This window comes from Stegodyphus dumicola, chromosome 11 (genome assembly GCF_044657685.1).
Source record: "Stegodyphus dumicola isolate Sdum_Otavi_A_Nest chromosome 11, ASM4465768v1".
Taxonomy (NCBI): Eukaryota; Metazoa; Arthropoda; class Arachnida; order Araneae; family Eresidae; genus Stegodyphus; species Stegodyphus dumicola.
The window spans coordinates 87802123-87827318 of NC_140778.1; the positions used below are offsets into that span (position 1 = coordinate 87802123).

Consider the following 25196-nt stretch of genomic DNA (forward strand, 5'->3'; position numbering starts at 1 on the left):
TAATGGTGTGTGAATCAAATTGTGATAAAATCACAGTCCAGCTCCAAGTTTTGCATCAAAGTGTGATTCTTGGCGTTTTAATCTGTGTAAAGTATTGTTAAGCTACTTTAACCGAAGCATCTTGTGTTGTTTTCGGTACATGCTTAACTACATTGATGTACTACCTCCTTTGAGGTTTATGATAATTTTGTATATAAGATCAGATCAGTTTTCAAATTGTGATAAAAAAAATGATTCAAAATATTGTTTTTGAGTAAATGTAAGTGTCAATTGTTGTACCCACTTGTGGTTGTTGGAATGAGAATCTTGGAGCGGCTGGAGGAAGGCTATTCAAACGTAGTGGCATCCAGTTTCGGCATGGAAGAACTTCACTGGATCTGGATCGTAAGTTTAGCATCTGGTGACTACTACGACGAGTATAAGGAGCTTCACTTTTGTCGTCACTTTCGCAATAGTCGTACTCTTCTGTAAGTATGGTATTTTAACAAGTATTTTTCATCATCGTCTGATTCCGACATTGCACGCATAATGTAGTTTGAATGAAATTTGCGAAAAAATGCACAATTGCAAAAATCACACAAATGGCGAGAAACTGCCAAACATTTCTCGGGAAAGTATCGCGATCTATTGTTAAAATGGTAAATTGCATATTATGCATTGGAAGAACTGAGTTTGGGCTTCACGGAATTGAAACAGATTTTTTTTTTTCTTGCCCGAATCAGGTATTCCAAAATTGGCGCATTCGCGTTGCCCGAACTAAGTTCGGGAGTTACAGGCAAGGATTTAATATTAGTGAGATGCATAAATGTAAATAATTTTCATAACTTGTTAATTTAATAAAATTTCCAATCTTAGATAATTACTGTATCTCAAACAATGCTTCAAAACTGAATTTAAGTTAAGTCTGTTTAACACCCATTGTTCTGCATGTTTAAGCATGGTTAAGCACAAATGCATCTTTCCGTATTTACGACATAAACTGAAATGCAACAATCACAAATCCATTAAAAATTTAGTAATTCTCTTTTTCCATGAGATTACTTTTGAAGAAGGTAGTAGATAAAATCGTAATTTTATTTGAATATTTTAGGACCTAATGGAAAAATGTATTTTTGAAATGAGAGGTAGAATCGTAAACGTGTAGATCGAAAAGAAATTTTGTAAAGTTAATTTGATACTTGTTCTGTTATCCTGACCGGAATAGTGGCCAAATGTTTTGCTAAACTCGCCAAAAATTGTTTCATACGAAGTCCCCAATATTTACTTTCGTTATAATGCTCATTATAAAGTCTTAATATGGCTCTTTTTCTTAAAGTAAAAGTATGCCTTTGCAAAATTGGCAAAGAGAACGGTTCTAAAAATGAAACGATCACTTCTGTTTACAGTGTTAGCAAAATGGGATACTGGTCTCAAAATGGTATTCTGTGTCGAACCACTTTAGAAGTCCAAATCATTTTTCGAACTGTTGCCACCAAATATCACCACCGTGTATTATATTTAGTGCAGATTTTTTATTATTTAGTTTCTTTAATTTATGCATGTTTGTCACAGTGTATAAAAACGATGATACCTATACTCATCAAATTTTGAATAACATAGTCCACCACCAGAACATGAGCAACTGGAACCTCGAATTTGAAATTTCTTTTATTGTCTATTTAATATTTTGTAAAAATTTGAGTTTTTGATTAAAAAAAAAAAGCTTAACAATTTCAAAGCGAGCAGTGGCAACATTCTTTTCTCTAGTGTGCGAGACTGTCTACCAGAAATTCTAAAGATACGCTGTTTTTAAATATTTTTATCACAATGTGGCATTAGTCCGAATTTTCTCGAAACGCGTATGGGTCTGCAAATGAAAAGAAAATGCCCGTCTTGGCGTAATATAAAATCTGAAAGCTTTCGGGTTAGTTTTGGTCTCGGTCTATTTATCATGAATATGAAAATTCGGGACCTGCCTAATGATGAAACATCTGCCATAAAGTTTCTTCAGAAACGAGAAATAATTCAGTGTGCGAAAAACCACACAATGGAGGTGTAATGCAGCTCCAAGGAAGCACCGAAACGGAGATTTGAAGATACTGACATACCGAGGAAAAAAAACTATTATTCTTAAAACTGATTTGAAGGAACTAGAATCAGTTTCTTAACTGCAGTTTGTTTCATTTATGCATAATGTTTATATTAACTTCCCTTGAATTTGATCACAATCAACTACATATGAATAATTCCACTATGTTGTCTCGTCTGGAACAGTTATACGAGGAAAGTCTGCGGTTATGCATTAATGTCTAGACCGTCGGTTAAAATAGGCAACATTCGTAATGTTGGTCGAAGTTGACGGAAGCCGTCGGAAAAACAACGTTGGTCGTATCCTTCCGCTCCAGTGGGTGCGCAGCAGGATTTGCCGAGAAACAAAAGAATGTTTTTATTTTGCTGGGCTTAACCCTTCTGTGAGAACTTTACAACCGTCTGAGTGCACTACAGTATACTCAGATGGTTGGAAAAGGTAGCACACTGGAGAACTAAGAGGCCAGATTTGAACATTTTTGCCTTGAATATAATTTTATCGATTATGCTAGAGCCTAAAGGAAAGATTTCCAATACTTTTCTTAGATTCAACCCCTTAAAAAGAATGGTTTCCTTTCATCGCCCTTGTTGCATTTTCTCTTTATAATATACTGCATACAACATAATCAACAAATAAAATAAGTTATCAGTAACGGGGAAATAACTACTTAATAACTTATCAGTAAACTAAGAATATTAATAGTAGTTTTGAAAAAAAAAAAAAAAAAAGTTTCTAATTCAGAAGTCAAACAACAAAAATCAGCGTTATACCTACAAAATTTTCAGTTATACGAGGAATAATAATTTTGTAGGTATAACGCTGATTTTTGTTTGACTTCTGAATTAGTATTTATTCGGCGTGTTATTGTGTCTTAAAAAATAGTTTATCAAATTTGTTTCTAGCCCAAAGGAGCATTAGCCCAGAAGGGCTATTAGTCTCAAAACGAAATTATGCGTTGAATCAGTATAAAAGTCTGAATCACTTTTCAAATTGTTGCCACCAAATAGTATCACCCGGTATTGTAGTTAAAGAAATTAAGTAATGAAGAGTTTCCGTGAAAGTATGAATGTTTCTCGCATTATGAAAAAACAACGGTACCTAGAGACAAATTTTCATTAAGTAATTCTCCTCACGAATGTTGACACCTGGAAGTCGGAATTTTAAATTTCGAATTTGTTTTATTGAGTTTTTCATATTTTGTAAATCTTTAACGAAATTTTGTTTAACAAACTCAATGATTTCAAAGCGAGCAATGACCAACGCTGTACGGGGAAAAAAAAAAAAAAAAAAATTATCTCCAGCGCAGGAGACTGCATTAGTGTGGTGTGTGTGATTATGGCAAAGCCTCGAGGGCTATTTGCCTAAGGGGAGGGATGCCTTCGTGGAGGATTTTCTAAGGAAAACTGGCTCGTATACACGTTACACATGGGGAAAACCACGAAACGCCCATGCAGCCAGCACGTTCGCGGGATTCGAACTTCGGACCGAACTACCAGTGTTCAGCGACTTTACCGCTCGGCCGCTGGTGGGCCCTGAGACTGTATCGGAAATTCTAAAGATATGCTGTGTTTTTAAATATTTTTAGGTCAAAGGAATACTACTCCATACGGTCTCGAAACACGAATGGGTATGTCGATGATAAAAACGCGCCTTCGGACCTAATATAAAATCTAAAAGCTTTCATATTTCTAAATTCACAATTTACTTTAAAGCTTATTAATTCAGCTTTCAGATTACTTTTATTTTCTGTCCAGTCAGTAGAAAGAGTTGTGGCTGTTCTTTTACTACGCCATGAATCTGAAGTTTGACTCCGGAAGTGTTTTAACTCTAATCAATTCTGAGAATTATTTATTTGAAAACTTAGTGATGGTCAAATGATTATTCCTAAACTTTCTATTAAGTGTTCTGGAATAAGATTAGTTTTGCAATTTAATTTTCAAGTTGGACATTTTCTTTTCATTCTGTTTGTATTATTTTTAGTCCAAAGAAGCTTTGTCTGTGAAGGACTATTGTTTTCGTTTTGCGATTTTGCGTTGGTTCAGTATAAATGTCCCTTTCACTTTTCAAGCTGTTGCCATCGAATATTTAAGTCCTGCATTATATTTGAAGAAATTAAATAATGAAAAATCTGCATAAATGTGTGTATATTTCTCGCATTGTGATAAAACAACGGTACATAAGCCATCGAATTTTGAATGACGTAATCCTGCTACGAATATGGGCATATGGAAGCCCAAATTTGAAAATTTGAACTTGTTTTATTATCGATTTCATATTTTGTAAAACTTTAACGAATTTTTGATTAGACTCGAGGATTTCAAAGCGAGCAGTGGCAACGCTCTACAGAAAAAACATTTTTATCCCCAGCGTGCGAGTCTCTGGATCGGAAAATCTAAAGATATGCTCATTTTAAAACTATTTTACGATACTGCTGTTGAACTGAATTTTATGGTTTAAATGCGAAGAACGTGATATTTAATAAATGCAACACACAAAATGTTGGAAAAAAAGCCCGTTTGGACGTAGTTTAAAATCTGAAACCTTTCAGACTTTTTTGTTATTTTTAATTTTATGAAGAAATAAACAAGCTTTCAGAAACAAAATCACAGATTCAGACTGTAGAAAGTTTGAGTTTAATTCATGCGATGACTGGACCCGATGCATTTCTTTTAAATATTTGACAGATACCTGCTCAAATTTTAAATTCATCTTGGTCAAAATTGATTCTGTAGTTTTGCATTGTGTTTTAATGACTTAATTTTTTTATATTGTACTTTGTAGAGTTCCGTACTCTTTGGCTAAAGTAAATGTCGAGGAACTTAGTGAGCTGTTGAGCGACTTATCGTTGAGTTCAAATAGCTAAAGTAAGAAGGGTTAAATACCCTTTATTTCACTCAAAATGAGATGAACAGTTGGCCCCTTTCTCGGGCTTACAACAAAGCCACCACTCGGGCTTAAATTCAGAACAAGAACTAAATTAGAACTAACTAGGAGACTTAACCGAAGCTAAAAGAATTATCTAACGTAGTTCTCCTTGAACTTCAGCTAATAGGCGAATATCAAGACACTTAATATACGGCCGAGTGTAACAGCTTCAAGAGAGACATGGCCCGAGGGCAAACACTCTATACAGCATTCCTAGCTCTCTCTCGAAATACGTTGAACCTTCCTTAAATATTCCTAACTCATTTGCATTCAATGCGATTCTAAAAACTCATTCTGCTAGGGAGCTGTAACTCGAAACAAGAATCGATGGAAAAGCTCATTGGAATAAAAATAACTGTTATAAAATTCAAATATACTGTTTCGGGCGTACGGGTTCGTAACAGATTGAATGCACAAGTCCGATAAGAGATTAATAGAATTCATTCTTATCAAAAGAAAAATAACAGAATGCTAGAATTTTTCTCCGAAATATTTGCACAATTGTTCAAAATATCACACAGCAATAATCAGTAGTTATACTTTAAACTATTAAAAACTGAGTAACAACTACTAAATGACGTCTCCGGCTTTTTAAAGCTTTACAATCGGTCGCGAGCGATTTCTAGTAATTTCTTTGCTTCTTGAGATTTCTGGAAACCAACAGGAGGATGGAATTATGGTTGCAGATAACTACATTTATTCTATTTCAATACAAATAAGAGATCCATTTATTCAATGTTAAATGCAGGTGCTCTTATATTTTTACTTTTTCGTTGTAGCTTTCTCTTAAAATATGTCTCGTGCTGCACTGCACCGGGAAATAAAGCAATTTTAATTATAATTCTACTAAAATTAGCTATGTATACAAAATTCGTAACAATACAAATTATAGCATAAAGTAATTATATATTTTAAAAAAATTTAAAGGTTTCAGATTTTTAATTCCGTCCAAAAAGGCATTTTTTAACGTTTTCTGTTTTAACTTTATGATTTAATTGCCAAGAACATATTTAATAAATAAAATTCAGTTCAACAGCAACATTGCAAAATAATTTTAAAATGAGCATATCTTTAGAATTTTCGATAGTCTAGTGCGCTACAGTTAAAAAAATTTTTTTTTCCCGTATAGTGTTGCTATATACTATGGAAGATTACGTTATTCAAATTTTGATGGCTCTAGGTACAGTTGTTTCATCACAATGCAGAGGGCGATAATATTTGGTAGCAACAATTTGAAAAGTAAAACAACGATTATCGTGAATCGACGCAAAATGCGAAAACGAAATCAATAGTCCTTCTGAGAAAATTACCCCTTTGTACTAACAATTATAGATTTTAAAAAATATGAAATAGTTTTTGTGAAATTTTCTGATATTTATTTCGATTTTATTCTTACTACATGATAAAGCTTTGTATCAACGTCATCGATTTTATTAAGTTTTTGTAATCGGTGGAAATTTAATGATGCTAATAAATTATGGTGTATATTTGGCTGTCTTCCGCAAGTCGACCCCTTGTTGATCACTTAACCTCCTTTAAAAATTCGTTGATAAATGGGGTGGGATTTCCGACCACGCTGGAAAACCTCGGTGAAAATTTACGTTGTATGTTAATTTACACTAACTTCTTTGCAGTTAAGATTCATCAAACTTACTATTTCATTTAAGATTCAGACATCTTAAACTGCTATTGACTGATTATTTGTTTTAATAGCAATATTAGAACTTAAGGCTTGGCAGAAAGGCAGCCATTGCGTAATATTGAATTTTATGTGATTTTTTTATTCTAACTCACGCTTTGTCTCTTAGCTGATCTTTTAAGCAATTCGGAGATGGGGTATCAAATGTTATGCGTGTTCTTCCTGTTGGTGATGGCAGTTTTTGCCCAGGAAGGAGAAGATTCTTGTTCGGAGGATGAGAAGGAGGAGGAAGGTGAAGACTACTGTGTTCCATTGACACCAGCTGAGATAAGGATGAAAAAACTGGTTCCCGCCCTCAATGACTTTGCTTTCAACTTGCAGAAGAAATTTGCACATTATAAAAATGAAGATGCCTATTTTTCACCGTTGTCTCTCGCCACGGTTTTTGCTATGCTTCATTATGGATCTAGAGGTAAAACGGCACAAGTAAGTTTACATTAAAATCACACTTTACCATTACTTGTGGGTGACTACGAAACCAAAATTTTAACAGTGGATACCAAATAAAAATTTGATTTAGAATTTCGAATATTCAGGATAAAAACCTTGAAATGAGTTGAGACCTTTCATTCACTTTTTTTAATTTTTAGTTGCATGTTTTTTTGTGAAATCTAGTCGTAAATGTGTTAAATAAAAATGTGAATCATAAATATGAATATAAATCTATAAAAATCTATATATATATGCATTATATTTATAGAAACTTGTACTTGTAACGGGGCATAACTTGACTCCAATCGTAAATGTTGGCGAGAAATATAAGTAGGTGGGATTGGCAGTCAACGATATGCACCAAAAAGTCCTCACCTGGTCTTTATTTTCGCAACCACTGGTCATACACATGTATTTTTTAACACAAATGTTATAAATGCTGTAAATATTAATGTTTTGGCATTTTCACATTTAAAGAAGTTTTACAAAAGTTAAGATTTAATTTTTTTGGTACCTCTTTTTTACAGAGGCCTCCAACAATGAATCGCCAATCAACCGAGATACCTCGCCAAAATCTGGCTGCGGGATCGTATTCCTCGACAAGTGATAGTGTGTGTACACTGTTGCATTTTTGCTGTCGCCACGTGTCCTTATGTAATTAATTTTTGAGATTTTGAATTTGCATTGTTTACTTAAAAATATATTCATTACTTTTTTATGAATATGACGTTATCAAGCTGTAATTTGCCAAGTAATGAAGTGGATGCCATTCCATTTTTGCGAGAGAGGTCTTTTACTTGATTCGCCATAACATGAAATTTCGTTAAGGAAGAAGCCATTTGGAGGTGCAGTGTTAAAAATTGCAAAAATAAGGCCCTCCATGTCGGAAATTGGCTCGGCAGTTTCAGAATATCGTTCGTCACTTACTATTAAATTTACGTGTTCTCGGGCTGAGGAGCTGACGTCCATGAAATGGTGTAACAAACAGCTTAATGTATGTAAGTGCTGCAATTTAGGGAAACAATTACATACCATAAAATAATAAATGTAAGTATTCTTAAAAAAATTCATAGGAAATGACATGTGAGTAGTAGTAAACCCCAGTACATAGTTAATAACTAAGCTACTGCTACGTCGTTTAGCTTTCACGATTTTCCTAAAACTGAGTTCTTAAAATGTCAAAAAATGAATCGTTGCATCATTTCAAACATCTTTCTAAGTATATGCCCAACGACCAACGGTAGCGAAGATAAAGGCCGACTGTATACAATGTGTCCACTTAATTCGAAGAGGAATACAAAACTTCATAAATCAGAAGGATTATAATTATTCCATTCTTACAGTTGCACATTCCGGTTTTTCCACCTTTTAACGAGGCGCCACTTGGCATCCAATGTAAATTTTGATGAGAAAATCTAATTAAATTTAAACTTTAGCAATATTGTTGCTTGCGTACTGTTTCTCAATAGACTAAATGCACAAGTCTGATAAAACTTTAATAAAATTTATTCCTATCGAAAGAAATGTAACAGAACGCTGCAATTTTCGTCAGATATTCGTCCGAGTGTTCACAATATCACGTAAGATAATCAATAACTTCAAACTATTAATAACGTTAAAATACTACACAATGCAAAGAAAAGGAGAAAGCTAATTCAGATATCTCATTTCCCGCGGAACCAAACTCGCAATAACAGTAACCACGCAACTAACTAAACACTCAACTGAATGCTCTCTTTAGGCTTTTTATAGCTTTCAATCGGTCGCGAGAAATTTCAGGTAATTTCTGCTTCTCGAGATTTCTGGAAAGCAAAAAAGAATGGAATTACCGTTACAGCTAACATAGTGTTAAATTACATTTATTCGATTTAAATACAAATTACCGAGATATCCGTTCATTCAATGTTAAATGCACGTGCTTCAGTATTTTAACTTTTCCTGGAAATTTGTCTCGCACTGAATTGCAGGGGAAATAAAACAATTTTAGTTATAATTAAACATAAATTTAATTTTTCCCTTTAAGAAATTATTATTGCTTTGATGAATATTATATATCAGTAAGAAATTTAAAATTCATTTAAATTTATTTTGTTGCTAAAATGTTTAAAGAAAAAAATTCTGTCTTGTCAATTGTTTTCAAATCTGGAATTTTGGATCAAACCTCTGCAACGCGCAAAACTGAGAATTAATTGCAATGCGTGAAAACCTAGGATTTGAAAATGGCACTTTCAGACCATCGGTTTGCGTTTCGTTAAGACCGAACAGCTTGGTTAATTCTGGGAAATTAATGTGCAAGTTTTGCATTTCTAACACAGGTGACCATAAACCTGAGTTTTGCTGCTAAATAGAAAAGGCCGTTTTTCCATCACTTTTGAATTTTCATAAATCTGACTTATTTCGACATTAATCAACTGGCAAACATGGTAATTTATATTAATGCTTTTGTACCCACTGTTTTTAATGTCCCTTCTAAAAGTACCAGTTAATTCATATTTCCATCAATAGCCCATAAATTTTACGAAGAATATAAATATATTTTACCGTGAATGACCTAAATCTGGAGAATGTCAACATTCACCGGTGAATATTAGCATTCACATAGTCGGTTGGTGTGTGTTCGAAGCATTTGCTAAATATCTTTACTTCTTACTTATCCTTAATTCCGACATTCACCATGCACTGATGGTGAACGTTGAATAAAAATACTTTTATGTTTTTCAACCATACTTTATTATTAAAACATACTATGGTATATATATCAAAGTAAGAGAAACGGCACATGTAAATAAACTGTTGAATTTAAAACCAACAGCACATTCTAAATGAGAAAAGAAAATAACATTAATAAAAAACTTAATTATGTGATTGACCTTGTACTATCTTATTTGTTGCAGCAACTTAAAACTTGCATGACACCTTAAATTGAAAAAGAATCCTTTGCTTTTACGGTCCGCTAGCGAGCGAGTGATAAAAGTCGCTGAACACTGGTAGTCCTATACGAAGTTCTCGCCCGCGAATGGGCTGGCTGCGTAGGCGTTTTCGTGGTTTCCCCATGTGAAACGTGTATACGAGCCGGTTTCCCTTGGGAGGTCCTCCACGAAGGCATCTCTCACCTTAGGCAGATAGCCCTCGAGACTTCGCCGTAATCACATAAACCAACATTTGCTTTTACAACGCTTCTGTCTGTCTTCCCGGTTTTTCGTTTCGACCATCTGTGCTTGTCGACGTACACCGATGATAGTCCAAATGCATAAGAATATACTTGAACTATTAATAGTTCAAGTCCAAAGTTGTCCAAAGTTCTGTTCAGAGTTCACTTAAGTGAACTCTGAACAGAACTTTGGACAACACAAGCACAAACATGCACAATACCAATGTACCAACTACACAAAAATGTACTCCTCCCAAAACGCAACAAAATACCTGCTAAAAATCCATTCTGTCCCTTATCTATCTACACTGTATTTTAGTATTTAAGGTATTTTTTGTATTCCCTAAGTATTCTTAATTTTTGCATTTAGTTAATTTCATTTATTTTGTTATTCAAATTTCCATTCTCCTGTACCCTGTTAAAATACCTTACTGTGCACAGGTACTTTAAATCCACGAACCTCATGCAGCCTACTGTATCTTGTTTTAAAAAATGTAACCTACTTTTAGAACTCAAAGGCCCGAAGCTTGGCATTGGTGTGCCCCATGGGTGGACGTTTTCTAGATGGTACATGTGGACTATACCATTTTTGTCAATGGCGATATAGTGGTGACCCTTGTACATGCTGCTGTACTGCATAAGAATATAACTAAATATTCGATTTTTCACCGACATTTTCCAATTTCGGTCTTTCACGGTAAACGGTAATATATGCACACATGTAACGCGTTACTATTCTTCTATTATATAGGAGTTGGGAAATATGTTGGGCTTTGCAGAAACAAACCTAACCAACGACGAAGTGCATACAGCTTTCAACGAGCTCCTGAAGAAAATCCCGTGGAAGTCGGACATCTATCGATTAACAAACGCTAACGCACTTTTGGTAGACAAAACGGCAAGTCTTTTTAGAGACTATAAGATCAGTATGAAACAGGTATACAACGGATCCGTCAGAGGAGTTGATTTCGAGACGAAAAGCTCCGAAATTAAGAGCGACGCTAACGACTGGGTGAAGAGAAAAACTAGGGGTGAAATTCATCATATTGTAAACAGAATCGCGCCAAATACAAAGTTTGCAATTTTGAGTGCTGCACATTTCAAAGGGAAATGGAAAACTAAATTCGAACTTAATAATACTCGTAAAGAAATTTTCAACAATGGAGGCTTTTTTCGATTGGCAAAGTGAGTAATATTTTCTTAAGAATCGTTCTTTTATGCATTTTCTTTGTTTTGACATTTTTTAATACACTTTTGTTAAGCTCTAACTTGCTTAACTGGAGAATCTTTCAAAGGAGACACATATGGGTACAAAGACAATGTATACAGTAGTACTTCGCTATACTTCACTAATCTACCAGATCCTTGAACGTGTACCAGCCTGGACATATACGAACCTAACCTTTTTTCAGTAAGAATTAAAGGGAATGTAATTAATATTTTGTTACACGAAAGACCTACTGTAATATTCTATCACTGGTTAATACACGTTTTTACCTGAAAGACTTGCAGCTAACATTCTAGCGCAGTATTTAATATACGTTTTTACATGAGACCTACTGCTAATAAGCACTATTTAATACGTATTTTATAGTCTAGCACTACTGAATACACATTTTTGCACGAGACTTGCTGCTAGTATTCTAGCACTATTTAATATACGTTTTTACATGAAAGACCTACTGTTAATATTCTAGCACTACTTAATACACATTTTTACACGAAAGACTAGACTTTATTGGTAGATTATTTATTAGTAAAAATAGACTTTATTAGTATAAAGTAATATACTTTATACTAATGCCTAACATACTAAAGCCTTAATGCCTTTTGCGTCGAGTCTGTACGTTTTCTGACAGTGCTGTGCACATGTGTGTTTACACGTTTTAACACCCTCTTTTATGTTACCTTTAGTGTCGTACTATATGTTCACCTCACAGTACTTAGGTTGAAATGCTTTATGCTTAGGTCTTTTGTCTACAGTTCGGAAGTATTCTTTTAACTGACGTATTAGAATAACAGAGTGAACCAATGCTATATACACATGTATAAATCGTATCTTCCGCGCCAACAATATAAATAACTAATGTCCTTGGAATTCGTACCTTAAGTATAGCATGTATATTGAGTATTCGTTATGTAGACAACACGTTACCCACAATATATCACATGCATACAGTATTTGTATAATTAGTGTTTAGTGTTTACCTCTAGAGGTGCTTTATTTGATGCTTACTTATTATGACGTTCTACCTGTTAATATAAGTGCCTGTATTATATATTCATCCTTCAATTTCCAAGCCTCAAATGTGTCATGTTTAGGTACCATTTGTCTACATTCAGTAATTACCATTCCTTTGTATTTCTTAGCCCCTGTCTTGCGTGATGTGCTTTTGAACATTTCTAAATGAGCTCCCGATGTGGTGCTTTTGAAGAAGAGGAGTTATACTTGTCGTACACAGTTGGGGGCTCCTAGCACTAATCGAATAGTCTATGTAAGCCGCCCGGGTCTCTGGTCCGCTCTCACCTGTCATCTTAAACTAAAGTCAGCACAAATAGGCACATAGCCGTCTCGCAACTAACTAATTTTGTAACGGGTCATGACCCCCTCCCAACATATTTTCATCACTTTTGTATCTGATACAGGTACGCCGCCCAACCGATATAGTCGTTAGCGTGGCTGGCTGCCGAACCTTACGACCCGGGTTCGAATCCCCTTTACCACTCGGTCACTGGTGGGCCAGACATTAAAATGGATAACTCTTTGAACAGCTGATTAAAAATGTAATTTATAAATACTTATGTAGACTGCTTAATCCTTAAATGCATGAATTTTTCTTTTTATTTTTAAAGTAAAAATACACTAGAATTGATATTAAATATAATGGGGAAAATACTAAAAAATCTGAACTAAGTTTTTATTCCAATTTTTGAAAAAATACCGTTGACAAACGGCTACATTATGGGGAAAAAAAAAAAAAAAAAAAAAAAAAAAGGATGCGTAATAACACTTGTGTAATAATACATACCTTATAAACTTGTTCAAACAATTTTAAAACTTTGAATGCATCAAAATAGCAAGAAACAAAGTCAAAAATTCATAAACACAAATGATGTCCACACCCTACACATCAACTCATAATAACCGTTACACCAGTAGTGGTGCCACCACACTGAAAATTTCAAAACCATATACCTAAAGATTGCGTATCCAATTGGTTACACTATGCAGTAAGCTAAAATTTGTGTTTTGATTTGATTTACATAATTAAGAATGTTACCAAATGGCAAATGCATGCATTTAAGGGTTAATCATTATGGACGAGGCACATGAGGCCTGTTTGTCTACCCTCTTAGAAAACGGAAATACGTTATATTCGCCTTACATATGCGAAGCGAAGCGGGCCCATACAGCCAGCTCCTTTCTTAGATACGTTACATGAAGTAAATTACTCGGTTCAACAGTTTTATGTGCTCTTTACGAACAGGCTGCTGAAACGTGAAGGAAGGAAAAACAAAATCGCAGAACTAGAATCAAAAGTCAAGTTTTTCAAATCAAATCGCCGTCAGTGGCCTAGCGGTATAATCGCTGAAAACTTCTAGTTCCGACCTGGGTTCGAATCCAGGCGAACAGGCTAGCTACATGGGCGTTTTTGGTTTTCTTCATGAGTAACGTGTATACGAACCAGTTTCCATTAAAAGGTCCTCAACGAAGGCATTCGTCCCTTTAGGCACATAGCCCTAGTGAGCTTTGTCGTAAAATCAAACCAAATGAAAAGCAGTCTCTTTTGAATTGATATATGAACATTTTAAATGTAGCAGCTAAAAGTAACACCACAAACTACAATTAAAATTCTTGTAGTCAATAGTTTGGGAGAAATACTTATCAAATGCTGTTTATATATTCAAATTTTTCGCGTATTTTATGTGTGTATTTTTAATTAGAAGATAAATATTTAGTCTTTCAAAAGAAACTGTTTAATTCAGAAAGCCCTTATTTGTTTTAAAATCGACGATTTATACTCTTTCAGAATCCTTTCCTTTTTTTATGCATAATCAATCTGAAAAGAAATATAAAAAACTAAACCCACCTAGAGAATTCTAGTTTCAATGTACGAAATCGAAGGGAGTAGGACAAAGTAAGGAAAGGTTGCCTAAAGAAAGATGTTTTCATGGAAAGCTTTCTAAAGGAAGCTGTCTCGTATTCACGTTACATATGTAGACTGTGGAAACTTCAGGCAGTCGGAGTATTCTCCAGGATTTTAACCCGATTCAATTTCCAAATTTCAGCAGACTTCTCGCTCGGCTAGTGGTGAGCTAAAACTGAGCGACAGATAATTTCCTTTTCTATAATTCTGTCACTTTATTTTCCCTCATTATTTAGATTAAAATTTACTTACGTATTATCCCGTTTACCATGAAACCGTTGCTAAGCACCGCTATTTAGCGCCAGTTTCCGATAAGAATAACTAAAAAAACCCACTCTAAGCTGTAACTCCAATTGATTCTTTTTTAAACATCTTTTCATTTTTATGAACATAATAACAGCTTCGCTGCCAGCCTTCGTCTGGCTTTTAAATGTACCGGAAAAATGGCTGAAGGGCACACCAAACGTTAAATTTAAAAACTGCATAGAATTTTACTCTGCAGAACAACTTCAGGAAAAAAGTTATTACGTATAACAAAATTACAATGAAATGAGCAATACCCCTTAATACAAATATTTATTATCCTAATAAATAAATTAACCAACTTCCCTTTGCAAAATCTTTAGAACTCAAATGGTATACAGGAGGTTAAAAACTTTGTTTCCTAAAAAACGCTCAAAACTTTTCAATATCTTAAAAACCGTGAAATGAGCAATAAATAACATAAAAGAATACAAAAACAAAAAATTCTGAAAAGCAAAGTATAATTAATGATATTTTATCTTGTGTTTTCAAGAGAAAAAAATTACAATGAAATGAGCTATATCCCTTAATACAAATATTAATTATTCTAATAAAAAAATTAACCAACTTTCCGTTGAAGAAAAAAATCATGCAAAACTTTTCAATATCTTACAGTGAAATAAGCAAAAAATAACGAAAAAACACTCGAAACAAAAAGTTCCGCGCAAAATTTTACTCTGCAAAACAACTTTACCAAAATAAAAATGTATTATATATATAAAAAAATGACAATGAAATATGTCAATCTCTTAAAAACAGTGACATAAGAAATACGATGAAAAATTGTTACCAAACCCATATTTCTAAAAGAATGAAACTATTCAAAATGAGGCGATTTCACCAAAAATCTATCAACAATAAGACCGGAAAATTGTTGCCACAATCACATTTTTAAAGATGTGTACTCTGAAGCTTCATTTAAAAAATTTTGTAAAAATAGAAGCTATTATTTTTCCAAAATTCTTTTTGTAAAAGCAGTCGCAAGGATGAAAGTTTAACGTATCCAAAAGTCAAAGAAAAATAAGCTATACATTTTTAAAAATAAACTTTTTTTAGAAAAAATCCCGTTGAAAAGGTGTTAAGCTCCCTTTGTTAAATAAATTCGTATTAAATCGATTTATTGAAACACGAAATTTGTTTTAAGTTCGAAATGTAGCTAAGTGCCTACGTTTCATGACGATGTGGAAATGGAGTGCGTAGAGTAAAATCTCGCTTTCCTATAGCCTATTGTGTCTCAAAATGACGCGATTTCGTCACAAAACATAAAATTAAAAAAATTCTAATTTCGAAAAAATCGCTTCGAGGTGCACTGTCTCTTGTCTAGATGCACCTATGTATCAAACTTCCTAGGCGTGTGTCTATTAGCTTACGCGCAGCGCGAATGAAAGACTCTCTCACACACACACACACACACACACACACACACACACACACACACACACACACACACACACACACACACACACACACACACACACACACACACACACACACACTCTTTCTTTTATTATATGTAGGGATGTTCCTTTTTATGAACATAATATAAATTAGCTATTACTGCTGTATTTTTTATTACATTAAAATAGAGCTCAGATTTGGGCTGCCTTCTAATGAACAGCAAGCAGCGGAATTATTTTCTAGGGAAGTCTAGGCAGTCTATTAGGAAGTTATGGGGATCCATTGTGTGGGAAGTTATGAAATCCTACCAGAAAAAAAAACGGATTAATGGCACGATAAGAATACGACCTACAAAACGATAACAGATTGGAACAATAACCCGAGGGGGACATTTGTACTCATCTTTCTAAACACAGCTTCGAGTAAAATTGGTACATCTAATAAAACGTAGAAATCTGCGAAAGCGCTTTTCGCAAAGTTGTCCAATATTGATTGTTTATTAAATACGATTGGCGCAACTTTTGCCAAATTTCTTGGTTGGATGGCAGCCAATTTTCACGGTAGACGGGATAATACGCAAGTACCAGATCTTTTAAATGTTATTCTCAACTATTTAAACGAAACAACTTAGTTTTTTTTCTTTAAATAGAGAAGTACCAATGATGCATATGAGAGCAACGTTACCTTACAAGATGGAGGAAGGTTTCAAAATTCTCGAACTGCCTTACGAAGACGAAAATTTAAGTATGCTAGTTTTGTTACCAAAACATAACGATAATCTCCCCAATTTGGAAAGCGCTATAACAGCAGAGACTCTAAAGTTGATCAGACGCAACATGCACAGGACAAGGGTCATTGTCTCGATGCCAAGAGTCAAGCTGGAGTATTCCAACGAGCTGTCTGGGATCATACATGCCGCAGGTGCCAAAAAGATCTTCCAAGAACGTGCAGACTTTTCTGGTATGATGAGAAATAGATCTGTTTTTGTCCGTCTGATTATGCATTCAACTTTGCTAGAAATATCGGAATGCGGCACTGAAGCAGCGTTAGAAACACCAGACCTAGAATCCATTAGAAGGTCATTTATGTCACTTCGTATACCTCTCTTCATAGTGAACCGACCTTTCATGATTATCATTATAGATAACAGAAATGATATGATTTTATTCATGGGAAGAATAATTAGGGTATAGGTATTCGAATGGCTGTACTGAGCTGTTATATATTTCTGTAGTTTTGTGATTTTAAAAATTTGTTAATGAAATTTTATATCAAGCAGTTACTGATATTTTTCAAGATTGGCATGAAAAGGTTACTGTTAATGATTCATTGTATTCACTATAAACTGCTTCGTGGATAATTTTTATTCATTTGCTTCGAAGTTAATTTGAAACGGTAACATTTAACGCACATTTATTCTACTTAAATTAGTGATACTTCAAATTTTATAAACACCCCACGTTTGTCCGATTAAAGAGTATACTTATAATTAAGACACAATAACACGCCGAACAATTACTAATTCAGAAGTCAAACAACAAAAATCAGCGTTATATTTTCAATTTTGATGTAACGCTGATTTTTGTTGTTTGACTTCTGCATTAGTATAATTATTTTAACTCAGAAATTTAATTTCCATATACCAAAAAAATAATTTCAATATACACAATATGCGACTTTGTGTTTTCTGTTTAATACCCGGAGTTTGTAGATTCGTAATTCAAAAATTGTGTTCTCCTCTCCGAGTCTTGGTTCTTTTAGCGGGATCTTTATCGAAGTAGGAATATAAAGTTTATAGGCAGAAAGATAAGCAGACAATTAGCTTCACATTTATATATACAGACTAAAGAATAAGTAATTAATGTACACTCTGTATTAAAAAAAGGGACAGTTCTATATCTTCTGTTCCACTGGGGTGATTGACGAAATTTAATTTCATGTTTTTCAATATTTCGACTGTAGGACTCGAATTATGCCCAAATACTAAATTGTGTAAAATTTGGTGAGAAGCTTATCAAGAAATTAAAAAATTTACTTGGAGAAATTCTTATTTTTATAGCAATCCATTTCCCTTTTCTTTTTTAAATTCCCACTATTAGCTCACACTCTCTATAATCTTGTTCAAATTTTCAATCGTAAATAAAATAACTTTGTATTCATCCACTAAGTTCAAGTACATTTTTTTAAACTTGTAGTGGATGACACTTGGTGTTAATCTAGTTTTTCACATATAAGTCAATTCCTACTTCTTTATTCCTGTTTATCGGAACTAAAGATATGTTTTTTAAATATATTACAAAACTTGCAAATAATGTCCGTCGTTTATTAGGAATTCTAATGTGGATAAATTAATGTAAAAATTAATTTTATAACTTCTAAATAGTACATGACTGCAATAAATGGGATTATAATATTTAACAAAAGTAAGTAAGTGGCAACAATAAGACAAAGTTCTAAAGGCTTTTAAAGTGTATGGAATTAAATAATTGTAGTTTTATATAGTTGGATGAAGCGGATGTAATGTCCCATTATGTAGCGAAAATTCTCCCCATATTCCTATGTTAACGTAATAATATATGTTTAAAATGTCCCTTGCTTCACAAACGCAGAATGCAAATGACGATTAGAGAAAAAACGTAAGCGTCAAGAAAAGCTTGGAAATGAAACAAAAGAAAATTTTTTAATATTACTTACTCGCCTACTAATTACTACATGTGGATTTACTAAATAACTAAAAATTTTTCTTTGCTGATTTAAGTAGGAATTTACTTGCATAAATTTATAACAGCTCAGTAAAAAAATTGTTTTTTTATATTGCTTGTTTTTGTGCGCAAGTGAAGACTGGCAACGTTCAGTCTTTCAAACGATTTTAGTAAACTGCGGACAGGACGTTTGGCCTCATTATCGTTTATAACAAATATACCAAACTTCTAAACGAGGCAATATGTATAAATTTACGCATCTCCTCGAAAATTTTTATTAAGACTCTAAATTTGTTGCAGGTATGCTGAGAAATAATACATCTACTTTAAGGTTTTGGTAAAGAGTTGATAGGTTATCATTTAAAAGCTTTTTAGAAAATTTTATGAATTACAAAAAATACAAATTTTAAAAACAAATCGGGAAATGGTTGTGAGTTTTATTTGAATTGAACCTAAATTACGATCTGTAAAAAAAAAAAAAAAAAAAAAAAAAAAAAAAATTTAATTAAAAACAAAAGATATATTAATATACATAGATACAAAATTAAGATGGAGTAGCGAACATTTTAAAAACTATTCGGGCGATTTTTACAAAATTTGACACTGACATAATTTGAGTCATAGAATCGAAATACAGAAAAAATTGGTATGTTATTTCAGATGATTCCAATTTTGTCTCAGAGTACCTATGTTAGAATAATGATATATATATAATCGAAGATACGCTTTCGAGACATGAAAAATGCAAGTTAAATGTTTTCAATCGGCACAGTAGAACGGGAGATATATAGAATCTTTTTTTGTGTGTGTATGTGCGAAATATACATAGACGAGATAGGTAGATATGTTGCGACGCTGCTACCTATCTAAAGACACTGTGGCTGCCCAGACATTATAGTGGTTAGAGGACCCTGAATGCGATACCGAAGGGTCCGGGAGCGATCAGGCCAACATTTTTTAATTGTATTACGTGATCCGCCATTAGGCACTATGTGGAAAGTAAGGGATGCACTGTTGAGGATATTTTAAGAGAAACCGTCTCGCATTTGTGTTGCACACGGGGTAAATCATGAAAACGGCCGTTCAAACAGCTCGTTAGCTGGGACTCGGAACTCCGGACCGAACTACCAGTATTGTGGCTGGTGTGCCGATCAAGGCAAATAATGCTTCGTTTTTAAGGGAAAGGGAAAACAGTAATGCTGGTGAATTTTCTAGAAGCATTTCTGAATGCTCGTTGCCGATGTATAGACTTTCTTTCTGTGTGTATGCATGTCTGTGGACGTGTATAAAAACTATGAATTTTTTCGTAAAGGCTTTCTTGAACTACCCCCTAGTGTTTTACTGGAGTTTCCTACTACCACTGTCAATTCTAAATGTAGTTGAGTGTACCTTTTTGAAATTTAAATTGATGTCCATACACCTAGTAAATCACGTTCCGAAAGTTCAATAAATCATAAGCACGGATTTCTTGAAACCATTCGATACTATTTAATAAACTCGGAAATAAACCGGATATTCGAACGAAAATGTCAAATTATTTATAAAGATTTGCAACATAAACGTAAACTGTTCTTTGCCTTAAACGCCAGTATGTAATGTTTAAAACAGAAGAAAAATAGGCTCACTAAATCACATGGATTAGATAGTATATTCCCAATTCCTTTGAGACAAAATAATCAATTGTAACATAGACTCTAACCCACAAATAAACAATGACGTCCTACGGTTCAATTTTAATCGGCCAAAACGAAATTCTCGGTTTCTATTGCCATAGCAGTCAAGCGGTGAAATCGCTGAACACTGGTAATTCGACCTGATTTCGATCGCAAGTAAACGGGCTAGCTGCATGCGCATTTCACGGGTTTTCTTATGCGTAAGTAACACACATCCGAGCCAGTTTTCCTTAAAAAGTGCTTCACAAAGGCATTCCGCCTCCTAGGCAGGTAGTCCTCGAGTGCTTTGCTACAGTAAATAAACCAGACCAAAACTATTGCCATAGCTCTTGAATGAAATTCTCTGAAAACCATTCCTATTAACTTGCAGGAAGAAACAGGATGGCTCTTATTATTTCAGGGGTCACCAGCGGCCGAGCGCTTTATAATGGTAGTTCGGTTAGTAGCTTTATAATGGTAGGCCATATCTAGACTTGTTTGAATCCTAGCTTACAGGCTGGCTGCATGGCGGTTTTTGTTGGTTTTCCCATGTGTAACGTGTATACGAACCAGTTTTCTTAAAAAATGATCCACGAAGGCATCCCTTTCCCTTAAGCAGGTATTCCTTGTGTGCTTTGCCACAGTCAAATAAACCAAACCAACCTTATTACCTCAGCATTTTATACCAAATGGCGGTTGATTATTGAAATTCTGGAACTGAAAGATGAAAATTAAAGTACACTGATGCCAATACTTAAAAATTTTGATATTCTAAGAAAGTAAGCATACAATTTAACATAATTATAAAAATTATTTGTTCTAAAGTATATAAGAGGTTTAAAACTTCAGATATATCTCAAATAGAATAAATGAGTACGGTTTGCAAGAAAATTGCAGGAAAGAGAACGTCTTTTTTAGGAAAGTGGAACTAGTAGTAAGTATTTAATTCAAATTTGGCAAATATATTTTAGCATAAACGTTGTAGCATATCCAAAAATTAACAATTACAATCAGAATATAATAGAAAACGATTTCATCGCATTTAAGAAAAAAACTATGTAGTAAAAAATTAATTATACAAGGTATTTGCGAAGTACTCATAATTAATTGATCAGGGATTTGTGAACAGATGCTGTTAATAAATAATTTGCCCGTTAACAATCTAGTGCAACACTGCTGAAAACTTAGTTTCAAGAAGGCATTTTCCTCCTTCAGCGCTCATTCTCATGAATTAATTGATCCCCTTTTAAAACACCCTTCTCAATCCAATCCAGTCGTGTCCTGGTCAATTCTCTTATTTATGTTGCATTTAGGAAAGCATTAGCCAGAGCGATAGTCGAGAAATGAACCCAGGTAGAACTACTAATGTTTAGCAAACTTATCAGTTTGATTGTTAATTGGCCACGTATAAAGTTAAACTAAAAATAATGAATTCCTTTGAGATGATTGCCCATGCTTGCACGCAGTTTTGAACGTCTGTGCACGTAGTTATCTTGCAGGAAGTTACTTTTTGTAATTGCAACTTTGATTTGTGTTATGATTTTTCCTGTTTAAGACTATTAGTCTGTTGAAGTAAAATACCAACCAACTTTCTGTACTTGAAAACTATACTAAACTGTGTACAAAAAGAAAAGGATGCATTACAAGGCCATATCTAGACTCCGTATACCTAACGTGGGCCTCAACACCAAATGCAGATTTCTACAAACCTGAGACATTACAAAACAAGATCCTGAGAAGGTTTATAAATGCTAATTTAACAGACTAGAAACAAACTGATTCCATGATGACTTGAAAATTGACTCTATGGTGGACCACACTGGTAAACTCAATAACCGTTTCTTCAACGCTGGACTAAGCTGTGGTGCTGCAAATCTTTCAGAAGTCCTCAACTACTAAATCATTGCAGAAGATAATTTGGACAAATCATCATGATCGATGATGACTTAAAAATGGACTCTATAGTGGACCACATTGCTAAACCCAATAAGCCTTTCTTAAACGCTGGACTTAACTGCGATGCTGAAAATCTTTCAGAAGTCCTCAATTACCAAATCATTGCAGAAAATAATTTGATCAGATCATTTGTCATCCACATGCTTGAGACCATAATTTTGTAACATAGCTGGAATTGCTGACGTTGACTTGATTTCTTGCGTGGCATGTCTTTTATCTCACATAGCCTTCCCATCTGACTGACATCCTTTAGTACAAGAAAAGGTGATCTTTCTACCTTTACCTCACTTTCTTGACCGTTCTCTGAATTTCAAGTGTTAGTTCGTCAAAGACATCTAACTTCAGAGGCTAAATTTTTTTATCTAGCTTATTAAGGCTTTTTCTGTGGTCACGTACACAATTTCATACTTAGTATCCATAAAGCAAAATGTTGAAGTATGGTAGACGGGTTTATTAATATCTTTATACCTATATCGTTATAATAATACGATAACTAATCATCATATTAATTGATAATTAATCATAAAAATAAATAGCGAATATTGCAGAAAATAAAACAAACTGAAATACTGTCAACGTATAATGTTTTAAAATATTGAAAATTCCTAACTTAAAAAGCCACTATTTTACATTTGTCTCTAGGTTCTCAGAAAATGATGGAAAATTAAACACTTGTTCAAAAACTGAAATTTCACTAAAGACACCAGGTTTCTTTTCTAAATGAACGTGTGGACTTTAAGACTATATTTGTATGCATAAGTCCTATTACATTTATCAGTTTAAATTAATATGGGATACTTTATGCATTCTGAGCTGAGACTTTTGCGAGAATGTTTGGTTGCACATATTACACACAAAAGGCTTAATACTATATGGATGAGCAGTTCCGTCACATGTCCTTTAAGAGCCAACTTGATAAAATGATTTGTTACATATATCACAATCGTAAAGCTTTGTTTTGATATGAGTCACCTTATGGGCCTTTACAACACTTATTAAAACAAATGCTTTATTATATTCATTGCATATAAATGGTTTTAGATTGGTGTGAATCTTTTTGTTTTATTTAAAGAATCTGTATGCATGAACATTTTGTTATAAATATCACATTATTAAGTTTCATGAATACTATCTCATAACTGCTTAAGAGAACCCTTTCGTTGCATACACATTCTTATACACATTACATTCAATGAATAAATGAATTTTTATGTGGCTTTTGAGGAATGCTCTAGAAAAGAACTTATAACCACAAAAATCACACTCAAATGGTTTTCGCCCATATGCTTTAATGCGTGGCGAGACAGTTGGCTTTCAAATGAAATGCATTTGAACGGAAATGACACATAAGCAGAAGCCATTTTTATTTACTGGTTTTTGAAATATGTTTAGTCAGAAAATAAATAGCAAACAGTCACATAGACAGTATTTTCTTTCTGTAAAAAGCACACGTTACACAGTTATAAAGTCACACTCTTATTGGTTTGCTTTGACTTTTTATTACATATACAAACAATAAATTATTGTAAAATAAATTATTCATTTTTCCTTAGAGCAAGTACATTAATTCACATCACTATGCGATTATTTTCCGAAGCATACCGCAAAGCCTGCCAACAGACATACCAAAATATTGAAATTGCATTAAACTATGTTTTTTTTTCCTTTTTCTTGGGGGGGGGAGGGTGATGGCCACAATGAAATGTAGCAGAAAATAAATGATGATACTGTATATGCTACAAAGGATTAAAGGAGAGGAAAGTTTCTCCCGTTCAACTGGTATGGCACAGTAAATGCGCTACCCTTGTTCATCAAAACATTTAGTGGTTTATCCTGAAGTATAGGATTTAACCCATTTGGTAAATATTGTAAAATTATGTTACACCTATTAGTGTAAATATGTTTTTTTTCTACAATATTTCAGTCCTAACTATTCAAATGATTACTTTCTTTTTAAATATTTCACTGAGCACAGAAAGAACTGCTATTGGTTTTCCTGTGCTCAAAATAGTTTTAATTTGAATGAAATGTTTTCACTAATTACATAGAAAGAAAATTTCATTTGGTAAATGATAAGAAAAATTAAAATGAAAATTTTGTTGTATTATTAGTATCGGGCATAATTTGTTTTCTGTTTACAGAGTATTTTAAAAAAAAATATTTTCTCAAATATGAAATGATGTTTAGATTTTCTATGTGTTGTTTAAATGAAAAATCATATTCACACTACAGTTAATTAGCATTAGTTGTCTTATAATACCAATTTCACTAGATAATAGATCTAAACCAGAATCGGCAGTCAAATATAAGTAAACACTTCCTTTCCTTAGCGACACAATATTCTGCTGGTGTCATAAAATGTCACCTTCACTTTTAAAGGAGCCAAATATCACCATCATCGGTGTTCTCTGAACAATACCCAAACTGACGTTCTCTTCCAACAGCTATTGCTGATTTCTATACAGTTTACTTTGCAAACCATAAAGTCTGCAATCCTTCCTTAGTATCCTCATATATAACTTGCTTACTCTGCATGTCGTGTTCATCTTCATCCTCCCTCCTCATCTTTATCTTTTTTCAGTATATTTCCGATTATTTCGGGGTCAACTTTAGAAAGCGTAACGAAAACAGAATTTACATGCACACTAACTTGCATTTCCTCTTCTCTAATACTAACCTTCTCCAAACATGTAATTAAATCTCTCATATCAGCCATGGGCACCAAAAGTGTTTTAAAACAAAGAATACTCATCACTCAGTTC

The 25196-nt window shown here is 33.7% G+C and overlaps 1 protein-coding gene across 1 annotated transcript; it reads left to right on the forward strand.

Annotated features, from left to right (window-relative positions):
- The first annotated feature begins 446 nt into the window (after positions 1-446).
- Positions 447-17404, forward strand: LOC118191004 (intracellular coagulation inhibitor 1-like). The gene is made up of 4 exons (XM_085826975.1): positions 447-467; positions 6802-7118; positions 11027-11460; positions 16774-17404. The coding sequence occupies exons 2-4, from the start codon at positions 6825-6827 to the stop codon at positions 17315-17317; spliced, it is 1272 nt and encodes a 423-aa protein (XP_085683101.1). The 5' UTR covers positions 447-467; positions 6802-6824; the 3' UTR covers positions 17318-17404.
- The last annotated feature ends 7792 nt before the right edge of the window (positions 17405-25196 follow it).

Bases quoted from the DNA above. Each gene is read 5' to 3' on its own strand.
- LOC118191004 (XM_085826975.1), top strand. From the start codon at position 6,825: ATGGGGTATCAAATGTTATGCGTGTTCTTCCTGTTGGTGATGGCAGTT. The intron at 7,119-11,026 runs GTAAGTTTACAT...TCTATTATATAG, and splicing joins CTAGAGGTAAAACGGCACAA to GAGTTGGGAAATATGTTGGG. The intron at 11,461-16,773 runs GTGAGTAATATT...TTCTTTAAATAG, and splicing joins GGCTTTTTTCGATTGGCAAA to AGAAGTACCAATGATGCATA.